Source organism: Panthera pardus, unplaced genomic scaffold (genome assembly GCF_024362965.1).
Source record: "Panthera pardus isolate Hobbes unplaced genomic scaffold, ASM2436296v1 HiC_scaffold_11, whole genome shotgun sequence".
NCBI classification, from domain to species: Eukaryota; Metazoa; Chordata; class Mammalia; order Carnivora; family Felidae; genus Panthera; species Panthera pardus.
Window position 1 is genome coordinate 48,658,377 of NW_026526666.1, and position 20,312 is coordinate 48,678,688.

Sequence of the window (20,312 nt, forward strand, 5' to 3'; positions counted from 1 at the left end):
TTCTCTTATTTATTTTATTTGTTTAGTTTAGTTTTTTGTTTTCAACCCAGCTCCCAATTGTTTATCGTCCCCCCCCTCCCCCCGCGTTGATCTCTTTGGAGCCAGGAGTGGCGTCTTAGAAATCTAGTAGCTCAGTGTACGATACAAAGTAGATGCTTAGTAAATGTTGATTGAGTATCTTGTGCAACATCTTACTGACATCACATCCTGTGTGCAGTGGCGTCAGTTTGCATTACTCTGCTGGAGACCCAGAGGTCTGAGGGTTTCAGTCATTGTTTACAAACTGCATCGAATATCTCAAACACAAGTTAAGGTTTTACACCGCCCATCAGAAGCGCCAATTGTCAGGTCCTAAACTAGGGGCGGAGCTCGGTTACTCTCCGGGACTAGACGGTGCGAGGGAGGGAGCAGCCAGCTCACTTATCGCGGTGTTTCCTCCCTCCTCCCGCGGGAGCTCTCGCGAGAGAAGTCAGGGTAAGATGGCCGTGCCCTGTTTTCCGGCGTGAGGTAGTGGCGGCGGCTGCGGCAGCGGGGACAGGGATCCTGGTGTCGTGGGCACCTGAGCTCTAGCTCCCCCCAGCGAGCGCGCGTCCCTTCGTGCCTAGGCGAGAGCCGGCTCTTCTCCCTCCAGGAGATGCGTTTGTCCCGGGCTCGGGGGCACCCTGAGAGTTCATGCTGCGCTGGAGGATCCTGGCCACCGCTCTAATCGCCTTGCGCCGCCGCAGCGCCAGCTCCGTCGCGGGCGGTGAGCCTCCCGGATCCCCTCTCTGCCCCTGGCGGCGATGACCGGGGAGAAGATCCGCTCACTGCGGAGAGACCACAAGCCCAGCAAAGAAGAGGGGGACCTGCTGGAACCCGGGGATGAGGAAGCGGCGGCTACCCTAGGCGGCACCTTTACGGGAGGCAGGCTTGGGACAGGCGGCGGCGGCAAGGGCGGCAAAGCCTGTCATAAGATCTTCAGTAACCATCACCGCCGGCTGCAGCTGAAGACAGCTCCGGCCTCCTCCAACCCCTCTGGCGTCCCGGCCCTGCCGCTGCACGGTTCCTCCGTGACTACCACCTCCCAGTCCCCGGCTCTTCTAGCGGGCACCAACCCCATTGCTGTCGTCGCAGATGGAGGCAGTTGTCCCGCACACTACCCGGTACACGAGTGCGTCTTCAAGGGGGATGTGAGGAGACTGTCCTCTCTCATCCGCACGCACAATATCGGGCAGAAAGATAATCACGGTGAGGAGTGCTCGTCCCTCTCCACCTCTCCTTTCCCGAACGTAGGGTGTGCCTTCCCAGGCCTCTGGAATCCTAGGCTCCTCTCCAACAGACCTTTCTTTCCTCTCCTTTGCTCGTCATCCGGGCCAAATGCCTGTAAATCATGACCGTTTCAGTAATAGCATGCCAGTGGTCAGGGGATTGATGCTTGTGGGTGCAAAGGAATGTTTCCTCCTTGCCCACTTCAAAGTTTCCTCTGAGAAGCTGTTTTGTCTATTTTTGAGACAGGCCTTCAATGTATTGATTTTTTACAAAGAAATTGAAAATTGCCCCATGTCCAACCTGGCCTTCCTATGTTTATGTAACTGTGTTTCTTTTCTTTCTCTCCCCTTCTCACCTGGGGATCTCGAATTTTGTACATATAAAATGGCCCACCTCCCTTTCATTATTCAGGTACAGATCCCAACTTGACTGCAACTGGTTGTGATTTCTACCTGCCCCCAGGTTGTCTGTTTCTTTTTCTCTGCTTTCAGGAAACTTAGTTTGATACAAAGTGTCTACACTTTGCATTTAAGATGGGATATAGAATGCTTTGGTTTCTAACAGCCAAAATGTAGAAAGTTGTTGGCATTTGATACCTAGAGTAAGTAAAGTGACTTAAGTAGCTAAAATTTTGGAGTAGAGTTTTGAGTGTTTTGCTTGTTTTACATAATTGCTAATAATGTTTCATCTTGATGACTGTGACTAAAAATAGTACTACAGGTTTTCATAGTAACTTCATCATAACCTATATGGCAAAATAGAGTATCATTTATTATTCAAGGACTGTATTTCTACTTTCTGTCGTAACTCATCAGCTGAACTTTTTGTTTTTTTAATTTGAAAAATGTGATGTAATTGAGTTGACTTCCAAGCAGCAATACATTTATTAATGAAAACACGTCAACACTGACATTTTCAACATTTAATAAGCCATTTTAAATTGAGTAGTTGACAAATACCATTTATAGCTTTGCTTTTAACTGAACATGACTATTGTATACATTCATTTAAGACACACTCAACTCTGTTTAAAATAATATATAACACATTAATGAAATGCTTGCCTGAGGAATAAGCTCCCTTAATTCCAGTGGACTCTAGGCTTCGTATGTGAAATTAGGGCAAAAATTTAGAAAAAAAAAAATAAGATTTCTATTGGTTGTATAATTCTCTAACAATTGCACTTGTATCTGAATTTCCAGTATTGTTTTTTAAAAATAGTTGCCTTTTTTAAAATGTTTATTTTTGAGAGAGAGACAGAGTGCGGGGCGGGAGGCAGAGGCAGAGGCAGAGGCAGAGAGAGAGGGAGACACAGAACCCGAAGTAGGCTCCAGGCTCTGAGCTGTCATTACAGAGCCGGATTTGGGGCTTGAACTCATGAACTGCGACATCATGACCTGAGCCGAAGTCGGATGCATCACCAACTGAGCCACCCAGGCGCCCCTGAATTTCCAATATTGTAATAATATCACTGTCATTGATCATAATTCAAATCCTCAAAAAAGTACCTGAAAGCTGCACCCAGTTTTTCATTCCTACATTTATTCAATCATTTTACTGTTATTGCAACAAGCATAATATTGTTTGTTGATGGTAATGAAGTAATTAGAATCCTAAACACTCTTGTCCTTAGTCTACTGAACTTCTCTTTTTACATTGCTTTGATGTACCAAATGTTTGCATTGAACTTAGCTGCCCTTGTATTGTTGGTATTTCTGATGACTGTAACCAGTGGTTCACATATCTATAGAAAGTGTAATTTTTCCCCCTTCAATATATATTTTCATCTCTCACCATGAAGTCAATTAGGAAGAGTAGCTTATATTTAATGTGCTACTTCTTTAGTCCCTTTTCTTTCTGTAGCTGCATAATTTCCCCATTACATTACATGACTTTTATTCCTGATATTTTACTAACCTGGATATTTATTTAGATTTTAAGTATATTTTTTCCTTCATATTACAAAAGATAAACACTTTTAAAATCACCAAACAAATGCAAGCTGTATATTATATTTGGATTGTTGTAACATGATAAGTGCATAGCAGATTCATACACTCATGCAGGTGCATAGCAGAGCCATGCAGTCATACCACATCATACCACATAGTTAGTTTTATATTCACCAGAGAGATACCTTCTACAACATGATGATGATGATGATGATGATGATGATGATGATGATCCTCATCATAGATACAATTTACTGAGTGTGTCAGCACTATGCTAAATGTTACCTATGTTATCACATTTAATTTGCACAATAACCTTGCAAAGCAGATTCTTTTATCCTTATTTTAAAGGTGAAAAAAGTGAAGCCTAGAGATACAAGGAAACTTTGCTAAAGTTGCATACTTGGTATAAATTGCAAAGCTGGGAACTGAACTAATAGCTAGGACTCCAAAGTCCATGGTCAGCCTCGGTAAATATTTCTGTTAGTCAGGACCCACTATACTGTACAGAAGTAAATTCTAGTAATGTGTAATGTGGAAATTTACAACAAAGTTCTTTAATATGTATTTTCTCATTTAGTCCTTATAGTAGACTTCTGGAGAGATTTTGCCATTGGACAAATTTCAGAGTTGCTATAGAGCCCAAACCGGTCACTCTTGTTTGTTCTGTTTCCTTTTTATGTAATGGCACAAATAAATGGGCTACCTCATCCACATGATAGCCCTTTAGATCTTTGACAAGAGCTGTCATGTTCTTATCTTTAAGTTAAACATTCCTAACTTCTGCATCCATTCTTCATTTGGCAAGGATTATAAAGTGCTTAGATGGTCCCTGAAACATTAAATACTAGATATGTGTGTTAAATAAGTAAATGAAAATCTTAATCATTGTCTTTTGGTGAAACTCAGTTTGTTAATTCTTCCCTTTGAGGATGGTGCTAAGAACTAACCTCAGTGTTAGAGCTATAGTAGCCTCATAAGCAAAGACAAAAAGGAGAGCATATTTGTTGCTTTAAGCAATGTATGTTTAGAGCTGAACAGTGTGCCAGTGTGTACTAAAAAGCACACATTAAGTAATGCAGTGCAAGAGTATGTTAATTTTTTAATATTGCTTTTTCTCAAGTGATTGGCTGTCTCTCCATGCTGTCCCTTCTTACAGTTTTTTCTTTTTTAACCTAAAATAGGACTTTACATTTATTAAATCATACTTTGTTCGTTTTGATCCTTTATTCTATCTAGCTGGAAAGCTTACTGTGCCCTAATCTGGTCATTTAGCTCACTGTTCATTAGCTCTTTCAGTTTCCAGTGATGTCTTATTCGATAAACTTTTTAAAATGTGTTTTTGTGTATTTTTGTGTATTTACAAATTACTGACTTGAATAGGAGCAAGGATTGAACTTTTTCTTTTGTGGTAAAATGTTCGTTGAGTATGAGTTGCTTTTTCTGAGTCATCAGTTATCTTGAGGAATACTGTCTTTGGATCCAAACAAATCTTTGGAAATACAAGTTAAATACAGTAATAGCTATAACATCGTGAGTATACTGTGTTCACATATGCCAAATGATTGTGACTCATTGTATATTTAGTAAAGTTTTGGGAGGGTGGGAAAAAAGATACACTACATTAAATGTTCACAAATTTATTTTTATTAATTTTTTTTTAAGTTTATATATTTATTTTGAGAGAGAGAGAAAGTGCAAGTGGGAGACGGGCAGAGAGAGACGAATGTAAGAATCCCAAGCAGGCTCTGTGCTGTCAGTGCAGAGCCCAATGTGGCGCTTGATCTCACAAACCATGAGATCATGACCTGAGCCGAAATCAAGAGTTGGACACTTAACTGACTGAGCCATCCAGGCGCCCCTAATATACACAAATTTATTAAACTTTATATCCTTAGTATATCTTTAGTTATAAACTATTTTTTCTTTAGTATGGAATAAAGTTTAAGTCTAAGCCTCTCTTCACATTGTAAAAAATTTTCTGAATTACTTTTTGACATTGGTAGTTAAAGCATCATGGTGAAATGCTATTTTTTAGTTGATGGTAATGATTTTTACTTCTTTAGCACTTTCAGAATTGAGAATGCTTATGAAGCATATAGAAGACTTTCTTGATTTTGACTGCACTTCTCATTTGTTAAACTTGTAATTTTGTTTTTTCCCTTGAGTTAAATATCCTCAGAGGTAAATTATTTTCCTTTGGACATTAATCAGAAGCTCTTAGGTACCAGAGTGATTGAAATCCTTGATATACGAATTGATTAAACCAGCTTTTCCTAGATGTGAAAAATTCCTGATATATTCTGAGAAATTTGGCAGTTTCTGCTGCCTGTAATTACATTGCCTGGCATGTGACAAGCCATCTTCTATATACAGTTAATTTTCATTTAAAAAAAAAAAATTTTTTTTAACGTTTATTTATTTTTGAGACAGAGACAGAACATGAACGGGGGAGGGTCAGAGAGAGGGAGAAACAGAATCTGAAACAGGCTCCAGGCTCCGAGCTGTCAGCAAGAGCCCGACGCGGGGCTCAAACTCATGGACCGCGAGATCGTGACCTGAGCCGAAGTCGGCTGCTCAACCGACTGAGCCACCCAGGCGCCCCTTAATTTTCATTTTTAATGAGTTGTAATGTAATCTTTGTGTAGCTATTACACACAGTGATTGGAGATTTCAAATGTAAGTTAAATCTCAACTGAGAGTATTGCTGCCAATGCTGGAAACTCAAGGGAATGGTAATGAAATGGTTAACATGTGTAACCTCTCTGCCCAGTGGCTGGCAGATTTCTTCAGACAGGGTTTTATTTATTTATATTTTTACTTCTTTTTTTTAAATTTTATTTTTTATTTTTTAAAATTTACATCCAAATTAGCATATAGTGAAACAATGATTTCAGGAGTAGATTCCTTAATACCCCTTATCCATTTAGCCCATCCCCCCTCCCACAACCCCTCCAGTAACCCTCTGTTCTCCATATTGATGAGTCTCTTCTGTTTTGTCCCCCTCCCTGTTTTTATATTATTTTTCTTTCCCTTCCCTTATGTTCATCTGTTTTGTCTCTTAAAGTCCTCATGTGAATAAAGTCATATGATTTTTGTCTTTCTCTGACTAATTTCACTTAGCATAATACCCTCCAGTTCCATCCACGTAGTTGCAAATGGCAACATTTCATTCTTTTTGATTGCCGAGTAATACTCCATTGTATATATATACCACTTCTTTATCTATTCATCCATCGATGGACATTTGGGTTCTTTCCATACTTTGGAAAGTAGTTGATAGTTGAAAGATTGTTGATTAGTGCTGCTATAAACATGGAGGTGCATGTGTCCCTTTGAAACAGCCCACCTGTATCCCGTGGATAAATGCCTAGTAGTGCAATTGCTGGGTTGTAGGGTAGTTCTACTTTTAGCTTTTTGAGGAACCTCCATACTGTTTTCCAGAGTGGCTGCACCAGCTTGCATTCCCACCAACAATGCAAAAGAGATCCTCTTTCTCCGCATCCTCGCCAACATCTGTTGTTGCCTGAGTTGTTAATGTTAGCCATTCTGACAGGTGTGAGGTGGTAGCTCACTGTGGTTTTGATTTGTATTTCCCTGATGATGAGTGACGTTGAGCATTTTTTCTTTTTTTTTTTTAATTTTTTAATTTTTTAATTTTTTTAATTTATTTTTTAATATATGAAATTTACTGTCAAATTGGTTTCCATACAACACCCAGTGCTCTTCCCAAAAGGTGCCCTCCTCAATACCCATCACCCACCCTACCCTCCCTCCCATCCCCCATCAACCCTCAGTTTGTTCTCAGTTTTTAACACTCTCTTATGCTTTGGCTCTCTCCCACTCTAACCTCTTTTTTTTTTTTTTTTTCCTTCCCCTCCCCCATGGGTTTCTGTTACGTTTCTCAGGATCCACATAAGAGTGAAACCATATGGTATCTGTCTTTCTCTGTATGGCTTATTTCACTTAGCATCACAGTCTCCAGTTCCATCCATGTTGCTACAAAAGGCCATATTTCATTCTTTCTCATTGCCACGTAGTATTCCATTGTGTATATAAACCACAATTTCTTTATCCATTCATCAGTTGATGGACATTTAGGCTCTTTCCATAATTTGGCTATTGTTGAGAGTGCTGCTATAAACATTGGGGTACAAGTGCCCCTATGCATCAGTACTCCCGTATCCCTTGGATAAATTCCTAGCAGTGCTATTGCTGGGTCATAGGGTAGGTCTATTTTTAATTTTCTGAGGAACCTCCACACTGCTTTCCAGAGCGGCTGCACCAATTTGCATTCCCACCAACAGTGCAAGAGGGTTCCCGTTTCTCCACATCCTCTCCAGCATCTATAGTCTCCTGATTTCTTCATTTTGGCCACTCTGACTGGCGTGAGGTGATATCTGAGTGTGGTTTTGATTTGTATTTCCCTGATAAGGAGCGACGTTGAACATCTTTTCAGGTGCCTGTTGGCCATCCGGATGTCTTCTTTAGAGAAGTGTCTATTCATGTTTTCTGCCCATTTCTTCACTGGGTTATTTGTTTTTCGGGTGTGGAGTTTGGTGAGCTCTTTATAGATTTTGGATACTAGCCCTTTGTCTGATATGTCATTTGCAAATATCTTTTCCCATTCCGTTGGTTGCCTTTTAGTTTTGTTGGTTGTTTCCTTTGCTGTGCAGAAGCTTTTTATCTTCATAAAGTCCCAGTAATTCACTTTTGCTTTTAATTCCCTTGCCTTTGGGGATGTGCCGAGTAAGAGATTGCTACGGCTGAGGTCAGAGAGGTCTTTTCCTGCTTTCTCCTCTAAGGTTTTGATGGTTTCCTGTCTCACATTCAGGTCCTTTATCCATTTTGAGTTTTTTTTTTTTTTGTGAATGGTGTGAGAAAGTGGTCTAGTTTCAACCTTCTGCATGTTGCTGTCCAGTTGTCCCAGCACCATTTGTTAAAGAGACTGTCTTTTTTCCATTGGATGTTCTTTCCTGCTTTGTCAAAGATGAGTTGGCCATACGTTTGTGGGTCTAGTTCTGGGGTTTCTATTCTATTCCATTGGTCTATGTGTCTGTTTTTATGCCAATACCATGCTGTCTTGATGATTACAGCTTTGTAGTAGAGGCTAAAGTCTGGGATTGTGATGCCTCCTGCTTTGGTCTTCTTCAAAATTACTTTGGCTATTCGGGGCCTTTTGTGGTTCCATATGAATTTTAGGATTGCTTGTTCTAGTTTCGAGAAGAATGCTGGTGCAATTTTGATTGGGATTGCATTGAATGTGTAGATAGCTTTGGGTAGTATTGACATTTTGACAATATTTATTCTTCCAATCCATGAGCAGGGAATGTCTTTCCATTTCTTTATATCTTCTTCAATTACCTGCATAAGCTTTCTATAGTTTTCAGCATACAGATCTTTTACATCTTTGGTTAGATTTATTCCTAGGTATTTTATGCTTCTTGGTGCAATTGTGAATGGGATCAGTTTCTTTATTTGTCTTTCTGTTGCTTCATTGTTAGTGTATAAGAATGCAACTGATTTCTGTACATTGATTTTGTATCCTGCAACTTTGCTGAATTCATGTATCAGTTCTAGCAGACTTTTGGTGGAGTCTTTCGGATTTTCCATGTATAATATCATGTCATCTGCAAAAAGCGAAAGCTTGACTTCATCTTTGCCAATTTTGATGCCTTTGATTTCCTTTTGTTGTCTGATTGCTGATGCTAGAACTTCCAGCACTATGTTAAACAACAGCGGTGAGAGTGGACATCCCTGTCGTGTTCTTGATCTCAGGGAAAAAGCTCTCAGTTTTTCCCCGTTGAGGATGATGTTAGCTGTGGGCTTTTCATAAATAGCTTTTATGATCTTTAAGTATGTTCCTTCTATCCTGACTTTCTCAAGGGTTTTTATTAAGAAAGAGTGCTGGATTTTGTCAAAGGCCTTTTCTGCATCGATTGACAGGATCATATGGTTCTTCTCTTTTTTTTTGTTAATGTGATGTATCACGTTGATCGATTTGCGAATGTTGAACCAGCCCTGCATCCCAGGAATGAATCCCACTTGATCATGGTGAATAATTCTTTTTATATGCCGTTGAATTCGATTTGCTAGTATCTTATTGAGAATTTTTGCATCCATATTCATCAGGGATATTGGCCTGTAGTTCTCTTTTTTTACTGGGTCTCTGTCTGGTTTAGGAATCAAAGTAATACTGGCTTCATAGAATGAGTCTGGAAGTTTTCCTTCCCTTTCTATTTCTTGGAATAGCTTGAGAAGGATAGGTATTATCTCTGCTTTAAACGTCTGGTAGAACTCCCCTGGGAAGCCATCTGGTCCTGGACTCTTATTTGTTGGGAGATTTTTGATAACCGATTCAATTTCTTCGCTGGTTATGGGTCTGTTCAAGCTTTCTATTTCCTCCTGATTGAGTTTTGGAAGAGTGTGGGTGTTTAGGAATTTGTCCATTTCTTCCAGGTTGTCCAATTTGTTGGCATATAATTTTTCATAGTATTCCCTGATAATTGTTTGTATCTCTGAGGGATTGGTTGTAATAATCCCATTTTCATTCATGATTTTATCTATTTGGGTCATCTCCCTTTTCTTTTTGAGAAGCCTGGCTAGAGGTTTGTCAATTTTGTTTATTTTTTCAAAAAACCAACTCTTGGATTCGTTGATCTGCTCTACCGTTTTTTTAGATTCTATATTGTTTATTTCTGCTCTGATCTTTATTATTTCTCTTCTTCTGCTGGGTTTAGGCTGCCTTTGCTGTTCTGCTTCTATTTCCTTTAGGTGTGCTGTTAGATTTTGTATTTGGGATTTTTCTTGTTTCTTGAGATAGGCCTGGATTGCAATGTATTTTCCTCTCAGGACTGCCTTTGCTGTGTCCCAAAGCGTTTGGATTGTTGTATTTTCATTTTCGTTTGTTTCCATATATTTTTTAATTTCTTCTCTAATTGCCTGGTTGACCCACTCATTCGTTAGTAGGGTGTTCTTTAACCTCCATGCTTTTGGAGGTTTTCCAGACTTTTTCCTGTGGTTGATTTCAAGCTTCATAGCATTGTGGTCTGAAAGTATGCATGGTATAATTTCAATTCTTGTAAACTTATGAAGGGCTGTTTTGTGACCCAGTATATGATCTATCTTGGAGAATGTTCCATGTGCACTCGAGAAGAAAGTATATTCTGTTGCTTTGGGATGCAGAGTTCTAAATATATCTGTCAAGTCCATCTGATCCAATGTATCATTCAGGGCCCTTGTTTCTTTATTGACTGTGTGTCTAGATGATCTATCCATTTCTGTAAGTGGGGTGTTAAAGTCCCCTGCAATGACCACATTCTTATCAATAAGGTTGCTTATGTTTATGAGTAATTGTTTTATGTATCTGGGGGCTCCGGTATTCGGCGCATAGACATTTATAATTGTTAGCTCTTCCTGATGGATAGACCCTGTAATTATTATATAATGCCCTTCTTCATCTCTTGTTACAGCGTTTAATTTAAAGTCTAGTTTGTCTGATATAAGTATGGCTACTCCAGCTTTCTTTTGGCTTCCAGGAGCATGATAAATAGTTCTCCATCCCCTCACTCTCAATCTAAAGGTGTCCTCAGATCTAAAATGAGTCTCTTGTAGACACGTTGAGCATTTTTTCATGTGTCGGTTGGCCATCTGGATGTCTTCTTTGGAGAAGTGTCTATTCATCAGACAGGGAATTTAAAACATCAGAAAGATTAAAAACATATGTTTGGGAATTGAGGCAATAGGATAATTTGATGCCTGTATGGTGTGTTTGTTTTGGTTTATTCTATATAAATCTTTAAATTTCATTTTGATATTATTTTCTCTGCTTTGTTTTTGTCACTAAAATCTTTATGATGGGTGATGCAAGAAAATATTGCATTTTATGTCTGTTTGAGAAGAGGTGACTATAAAGCTACACTTGGCTTTCAAAAAAATTTTAGAATTAAGTGTTAGATGAACAGTTTTAGCCAAGAAGGTTAAAATGCTGGCACATCTTTAAAAGAACAGCAATAACTTTGTATTTTTCTCCTGTGTTTTGTGGTGTTTTCTGGACTTTGTTTTTGAAAGGCAAACCTCAGTGTCTCTTAGAAAAAAAAAGTGAAGTACTTTTTGGAGGCCCAAGATAATCCATTAAAGCGTCATGTACCTTCACTTGGCATGAAGGTGGAGTGGCAGTGAAATCTGTCATTTCACTGATCTGTCAGGGTTGATTCAGTTGATCTTCATGTCTATGTGAATATGACCTTCCTCTTACCTCTCTTCCCCCATATGCATCTCCCAACAGCGTAGGACTGTCCTTGGGTTAAGTGGCTATGTTTGTTGATGGCATTGTTATAAGTATTAGAATGTGACTTGATACTTAGAATTGTTATGTGAACACATCTGCAGAGCTACCTCATAAGAGGGAAGAACGAGTCCTCTTCTCCCCTTTCCTGTACTGAACTATAATAGGAGCAGGAATCCCTGATCTTTCAGCTTTGGCAAAAAAAAAGGAAGCAGAAATGAGCAGTTATTTCATGTTGTGTCCTTTGCATCCTCAATAAGGTAGGAGAATTCTGGAGGAGTCCTTGAAGAATTGAATTCTAGGCAGTCTGTCGCAAGTTAATGTCATTCTTAAGTCATAGAAATCTAATGTGGAGTATAATATAATTGTCAGGATGCTTTGGATTCTAGAAAATGAACATAGTTCTTCAAAAATTGAGTGAGGGCTGGGTAGTCAAACAACATGTTCCTGTTCATATACTATTTATTTCATTGGGGGACAGATGGAACCTTAGTTTTATTAGAGCAAGACTGATATTGCTGAGGGTAGGAAAAAGAAAAAAGGTCTTCTTTCTGTTTGAAGATTATGAATGGTGTTTGTTATCAGGATATATTAGGTTTAACTGTATGGCTTGGTTGAATTTCATCTGTTCTTGAGCCTGCTACTCTTGTTGAAACCTCAAAGATGATCTGCAAAACTAGGAGGCCATCTCTATATTTGGAATTAGATCTTAGTTTGAGGCCACACTTCTCTACAAAGAGGTTTTTATGAAATTCTATTTGCTTGACTACTGAAATAAGAAGATATAATAATATCTACCCCTTGGGTGGGGTATTGTAGTCTTGAATGGGAGACTGCATTTGAAACTGTTTTTAACTCTGAAGGCTCATTTAATAGTAATACCCATTGATACCAATATCTTACTCTCGGTTTTCATGTTAAGTGTCTTCCAGCAGAAGACATTCTTGTTCCTGAGGTTTAGATAGTACTTCAGTTGAGGTTTTTATCTGATACTTGAATTTATACTGTCAGTCTTCTAAAGGGTTACGTTTATTTGACTCTCATAGAAGTCATCTTTGATCTACTGGTGTAGTGTGTTTTGATTCTTGGCTGTAAGTATTTATCAGGCATGTTAATGCATGTGCTCTCTTACTCAGTACTATACTGAATTCTGTAAAAACACCTATATGCTGTGTTGAATATCCTCTTTAGCACATATATCCTTTGATTGGCTTTCATAGAGAATCATGTGGAAACCTGCATTGTTCTGTGATTGAATGCTTTTTGGAAAGTTAAAACCAGATTTTAACACCATTCTTTTTTTTTTTTTTTTAATTTTTAACGTTTATTCATTTATGAGAGACAGAGAGCACAAGCAGGGTAGGGGCAGAGAGAGAGGGAAACACAGAATTGAAGCAGGCTCCAGGCTCTGAGCTATCAGCACAGAGCCCGACATGGGGCTCGACTCACAAGCTGTGAGATCATGACCTGAGCTGAAGTTGGATGCCCAACTGACTGAGCCACCCAGGCGCTCCGATTTTAGCACCATTCTAATGATTCTTTATAATTATTTATTTTTTCTTCTCTTTGTTCATTCTTTCCTTCATTTAACAGATACATACTGAGCTCCTACTATGTGACAGTATTTTAGGTGCAGGGGTTGCAGCAGTACCTAAAGAAAATTAGGGGGCAGATATCTGGCAGAACAGTTTCAGATCGAGAATAACAAACATAAAAGCCCCATGTTCAAAGGGGTAGAAGGAAGGCCAACTGTGACTGGTACAGGGGAGAGTGGTAGGAGATAGGAGACTTGAGAGGTAGTAGAGGGGGTTAAGCCTGTGGAGCTTTTGTAGACCAAAAGGATTTTGGCTTTTACTCTGAGTAAATAGGAAGTGAGGATTTTGAGCAGAGAAGTAACACAATCTGATTTTAAAAGGCTCCATCTGCTGCTATATGAAGCAAAACTTGGATGGGCAAGGGTCAATTTAACATGCTATTGTAACTAGGGGTAGCTGTGGAAATAAGGAAAAAGTAGACCTGGTTTGGAGTCTAATATTATGTGTGTGTGAGTTTTAGTAGTATAGTACTGTTTATGAGAGAAAATACAGGAATTCCCCCTTTTTAATGCTTGCTCGGATGGGATTTGAAGGTGTCTAGAAGCTGGAGCTTCCTGTTTTCTCCCTAATTAGGGAGTGGGTGAAATCAAAACTATTTTTGTAATAATACCAAGTCATTGCTGCCTTTTTCACTGTGCTGACACTTTTGCTGATGTCACAAAAGCAGTGGTGGGTAAAGTTATCAGAACCTGAGTATGAATCAAAGACCAAACTTGCTGGTATTTACTGTGTAGTCACATAATGCGTATGCCACATATTCGAGTTAAAAAAAAAAAAAGCCGGTTTCACTTAATGTCTTTGTTGAAGCTGTAGAAATGATTAATCAAGTCTTAATCTTGAGTACATATCTTTTTGATATTCTTTGTGACATAATACAGATTTTTCATGATGCTCTTCTGCATACTGAAGAGAAAATAAGGGAAAACATTTGTATAGTTCTTTGAGTTGTAAGCCAAACTAGCAGCTTTTGTCATAGAACACCATTTTTACTTGAAAGAACAGCTTCCAGACAAACTATGGTTTTTCCAATTTAGATACTTGGCAGACACTTTTCTGGAAAGTGAATGAAGTTAGCCTGTGACTTCACAGAAGACAATTGGTAGTATTTATTGCCAATGAAGAAATTCAGACTTTGGATCAAAAATTACAATTTGGGAAACTTGTCTTTGTCACTTTAAGTTTGACAGTTTTCCAGGATCCAAAGACTTTTTTGGTTGGATTGATGGTATTTTGATTTTTTTTTCTTTGTATAATGAAATATGTTGATATTTGGAAGATCTGCATAACTCAATCAACTGGTATTTTTCAGATGATCAGAGCATGATGTTTCAAAATCATGTAAAAGATCCATTTAAAGTACAAGAGAAACCAATGGGTTTCAGTATAACTCAATGCAAAAAGTTTATTGATACAGTTTTAGATTTCACATTGCAGCTAACCTTTAGGACATGACTACTTACTGGGGTGTCTGGGTGGCTCAGTTGGTAAAGCATCCGACTTTGGCTTAGGTCATGATCTCACAGTTTGTGAGTTTGAGGCCCGCATTGGGCTCTGTGCTGACAGCTCAGAGCCTGGAGCCTGTTTTGGATTCTGTGTCTCCCTATCTCTCTGTCCCTCCCCTGCTCTTGCTCTGTCTCTCTATCTCTCTCAAAAATAAATAAATATTAAAAAAAAAAAAAAAAAAAAAAGAAATGACCACTGAGTTTTGGTATAGTAGCAAAGAGCACCTCCAATTATTTAAAAAGGCTATTAAAATACCCCTCCTTTTTTTCAACTGCGTAGCTTCTGAACGTAGGTTTTCTTCAGACCAAAGCAAAATTTACACATTATTGAATACAGAAATAATTATAAAAATCTAGTGTCTTCTATTAAGCCAGACATTAAAGAAATTGATTTTAATTTTTAATTAAAGAGTTTAAAATAGCACCATTCCTGTCATTTATTTTTTTTTTTGTTTTGGAAAATGCAATTATTTTTCTCATAAAAAATTTTATTAGTTTGTAATAGAGTGATTGTAATTTTAAAATTAATAAAATTCTACATTTAATTTTAATTTACTAATATGGTAAATATCGATAGTTTTGTCCATATAAATAATCCACATAAAAGATCTTTTTTTTTAAAAAAAAGATCTTTAATAATTCTTTTTTTTAATAAGATTTCATTTTAAGTTATTTATTTTGAGAGAGAGTGAGCGAGCAAGGGAGGGGCAGAGAGAGGGAAAGAGAGAGAACCCCAAGCAAGATCCACACTGTCAGTGCAGAGCCCCATGCGGGGCTTGAACTCACGAACCATGACACCATCACCTGAACTGAAATCAAGAGTAGGATGCTTAACTGACTGAGCCACCCAGGTGCCCCAAGATCTTTAAGAGTATAAATGGGATCTTGAGACAAAAAGTTTGAAAACTGTTGGTTTAGTAAAAAATTAGCATACAGATTTCAGAGTCATGACTCATACAATTTCTAGATATATAATTTTAGGAAATTAACTACTGTTAGCTTTATTCTTCTTACCTGCAAAATAGGAATAATATTTGTCTCACAGGGTATTGGGGTAAGATAAGGTTTATGAAGTATATATAGTACAGTACTGGGCACATACAATAGATGCCCTGTAAATCTAGCCTTTTGGTTGATAATTTGCATACTTTAGCACTGCTGTGGTCTTAATGTTACTGGAATATTTTTTATACATTTGACAGAACAGAATTCAGTTTATTTACCAAGTTAGAACCACAGCATCGGATTTCAGATTTAAAAACTACATTGTGGAAAATTGGCAGAAGGTTATTTTAAGTTTTTAGTATCTTTTATGTAACAAATTAGCTTAAGCAGCAGGTTGAGGTCTTAGAAAACTGAAAGGATAGTCGATGAAGCTTAACTAGGACATTTGAGCACTTAGTTTCATGGCATACTTGGCCAATAAAGCAAATCCAGTGTTGGCTAGAGAAGGAGTATGATGAAAAAATGATGATGATTTGCTTTTAAAATATTGAAGTCAAAGCATGATGTTTGGTATCTTTAATTAGAATATATTATTTCTGATTATGTATTTACCTATAAAATGAGAGGGATTGGATAGTTGAATGCAAAGTCATTTCTAGTTCATAAATCTTCTAAAAATGTGATTAATTTAAACTTGTTACAGTAATTTTAGTTTGTAAACATCAGTAGGTACTGATGCTTTTGCCCTTTCACCTTTATTTTCCTTGAAAGCTTAAGAAAATAGAGTAATAATGTAGGTGCATAAAGGCCTGCTTTCTTTACCTAGGTGCTCTGTCTAGACTCTGGTAAGTTCTCCTTAATTTGTGTAGTTTTTTGAATAGTTATTACATTCACATGCTACAAAATTATAAAAAGATGTAAAAGATACATTGTAAAAATAGTTTGCCTCCCACTCATCTTTACCCACTCAGTTACCCTTCTTAATAGCAACTGGTGTTATCAGTGCCTTGTTTTCTTCTTGTCACCATTTAGAACATGGTCCTTTTTTTTTTCTCCTGGAAGATAGAGAAGTGAAGAAAGATAACTATTATTACCTTTTATACTATTAGGGCAAAAGTGGATATTCACAAATTTCTATGTTTGATTTTAAATGTCTCTTTTTTTACTGTCAAATTTGCATATACCTCCAATCTAGACTTCTTGGAGTTCCCATATTTTATAATTATCTCCACTTGGGAATCTCAGAGATACTTCAAAATTCATTTGTCAAAATGTTATTATTATTATTTTCCACCTTATCCCCTCCTACCTGGCCATCCAGTCCTTTATTAAATCACATCATTAATTATCTGGTTGCTCAAGCCTCAATTATTGGGATCATTCTTTATCTCACCTCCTCCTCCTATCCACGCATATCTAATTAACAGGTTATTTTGCATCATTCTACTTTCTGTCTCCATTGCCACCATTTTGAACACAATTTTTATTTTTTTTCACTTGGAATGCTACACTGGACTCATATCTGGTCCCATGTCCCCCTTCCTTCCTTTCTCTGTATGGTAACAAGAGTGATCTTGGAATGTCATTTGTATCATGTCATGTCCCTGTTCAAGATTCTTTAGTGCCTTCTCCACTAAAAAGTAAGTTCATATTTCTTACCATAGTTATAGAGCCTCACATGATCTGGCCCTTGCCTGCTTCTCTGATATAATCTTTTGTACAAATGTCTCTTTTTTTTTTCTTTTCTGGCAATACTTGTTTTCTTTTAGTTCCTTGAATATGCCAGGTTATTCCTGGTCTCTGACTGTAATGCTTTTCTTCTTATTCTTTGATTTCTTAGTTTCTACTCCTCTTTAAGATCTCATTTTAAACATTATCTCATTAGAGAGGTTTTCCTGCCTGAAGAATCAGAAAGTTATGTATCCCTTTATTAATTTTTGTCTTAGCTCTTTGTTATTTTTCTGAACACCTATCATAATCTGTTTTGTCTCATTTTCTGTTTTTCTGCTCTCTTTTGTTAACATAAGCTCCTTGAGTGCAAGAATTATTTCTAATCCTAATGGTTGACTCTTTAATATCTAGCACTATGCCTAGAACATAGTAATGCTCAGTAAATCTTAAGTGAAGATGAATGGATTTTGTCTCTGGGTAAAATGTTGGGAAAAATAACAGAACCTTTGAACTTCTAATTTACATTAAAATATAATAATGACTCTAGAATTAAGTAAACTAGATTATGAGAAAAAATTTTAATAATAGTAATATGTGATTATATATAGAAATTATATTGACTGACAGGTGTTCTATCGTGGAAGCAATGCAATATGACATGAAACCCTTGCTGATCAGAGCAGGGGTCTGCATACATAATTAAAGGGCAAGATAGTTATACAGTTGTTGAATCACTCTGTTATATACTTGAAACATTGTGTGTGAACTATACTTCCATTAAAATTTTTTTTTAAAAGTGCAAGATAGTAAATATAGGCTTGCAGGCCTTACCATCTGTTGTGTGAAAGTAGCCATCAACAATGAGAAAGAATGAAATCTTGCCATTTGCAACAACATGGATGGAACTGGAGAGTATTATGCTACATGAAATAAGTTAGTCAGAGAAAGATAGATATCATATGTTTTCACTCATATGTGGAATTTGAAAAACTTAGCAGAAGACCATGGGGTAAGGGAAGGGGAAAAAATAGTTTCAAACAGAGAGGGAGGCAAATCAGAAGAGATTCTTAAATACAGAGAACAAACTGAGGGTTGATGGAGGGGGGTGAGGGAGAGGAGAAAATGGGTGATGGATATTGAGGAGGGAACTTGTTGGGATGAGCACTGGGTGTTGTACGTAAACGATGAACCACGGGAATCTACTCCTGAAGCCGAGAGCACACTGTATATGGTGTATGTATACATTGACAATAACTTGATAATAAATTATATTAATTTTTTTTAATTTAAAGAAGAGTAGCTATCAACAATTCATAAACAATCAGCAGGTGGTTATATTCTAATAAAACTTTATGTCATATCCCTGAATTAGAGGATGAGAATGTATCTATATGGGAAACAGATGGCAAGTTTGTGCCCTACAATAAGCCTACCCCTTCTTTTTGCCTTCATTTATTGCTATCCTTAGGATTATAGCAGGAGAAAAATAATAAAGCTATTTCTAGTATCTTAGAAATATTCACATCAAAGAAGCAAGTGGGCAAGTAAGCTTATTTTAGTCAGGCGACATACCTGGGTGATGATTCTTTAGGTAAAATAAGATGTCCAGTACAAAGGCTTTTGTAAGGAAGACTTTTGCTTTTAAAATCGTTAGGGACATGAATAAATATTTGCTGCAATTCTAGCAACCTTACTTATCCCCCATTTATCTTCTATTTATTTTTAAGCAGCATATTGTAATATTATTCACATACCATACATTTGAACCATTTAAATTGTACAGTTAAATGGTTTTTGTTGCATTCAAAGTTCTGTAGCCATCACCACAATTTGAGAACATTTTCATTCCCTAAGAAGAAGTCCTGTACACTTGACCTTTTACTTCCTCCTCCCCCCCCCACCATTTGCCTCAGCCCTAGATAGCCACTAATCTGCATTCTCTATAGATTTGATTATTCTAGACATTTCATATAAATGGAATCACAATATATGGTCTTTATGACTGGCTTCTTTCACTTAGCACATTGTTTTCAAGGTTCATCCATATTACAGCATGTATCAGAACTTTATTCCTTTCTGTTGCCAAATAATATTCCATTGCATAGATGTACCTTATTTTATTTATAGTTAATGGACATTTGAGTTGTTTCTACTTTTTGACTATTATGAATAACACCGCTATCAACATTTGTATGGAATCTTTTGTGTGAACATGTTTTCATTTTCTTGGATATATACCTTTGGCTGGGCCATGTGGTAACTGTGTTTTTCAAAGTATTTTACTTTGTATGAGGATTTATTTCAATTTCTTCTCCTTGCCAATACTTGTGTTATGTCTTTTTGATTATAACCATCCTAGTGAATGTAAAGTTGTATCTCATTTTAATGGCTAATGATTTTGAGCATCTTTTCGTGTGCTTATTGGCCATTTGTGTATCTTCTTTAGAGAAACAGCTATTCAGATCCTTTCCTGTTTTTAAATTGGGGTTTTTAAATTATTTAGTTGTAAGAGTTCTTTATATATCTGGATACTATCAAACTTATAATTTGCAAAATATTTTCCTCCCTAGGTTCTCTTTTCACTTTCTTGATGCCATTCTTTGGAGCAAAAATCATTTTAATTTTGATGAAAGCCAATTTATTTTTGCTTTTGTGCTGTGCTTTTGATGTATCTGAGAAGTCATTACCTAATTCAAGGTCACAAAGATTTACTCCTTTGTTTTGTTTTGTTTTCCAAGGGTTTTAATAGTTTTAGCTCTTATAGTTAGGTCCATGATCTATTTTTTTTAATTTATTTAAAAAAAATGTTTATTTATTTATTTTTGGGAGAGAGAGAGAGAGAGAGAGAGAGAGTAGAGGAGAGGCAGAGAGAGAGAGAGAGAGAGAGAGAGAGAGAGACAGAATACCAAGCAGGCTCCTTGATGTCAACACAGAACTCAACATGGGGCTCAAACTCACTAACCAGGAGATCATGACCTGAGCCAAAACCAAGAGTTGGACGCTTAACCAACTGAGCCACCCAGGTGCCCCTAAATTTATTTTTGAGAGAGAGAGAGAGACAGAGAAATGCATGCAGGGGAGGGGCAGAGAGAGAAGGAGAAAGAGAATCCTA

The 20,312-nt window shown here is 37.4% G+C and overlaps 1 protein-coding gene across 1 annotated transcript in view; it reads left to right on the forward strand.

Annotated features, from left to right (window-relative positions):
- Window positions 1-455: 455 nt before the first annotated feature.
- The window catches only part of ANKRD13C (ankyrin repeat domain 13C), a 91,451-nt gene continuing 71,594 nt past the window's right edge, over window positions 456-20,312 (forward strand). Inside the window, exon 1 of the mRNA XM_019448909.2 lies at window positions 456-1,227. Within this exon, the coding sequence (XP_019304454.2) occupies window positions 783-1,227 (445 nt within the window). The 5' untranslated portion in view covers window positions 456-782. The remainder of the gene's footprint in view (window positions 1,228-20,312) is intronic.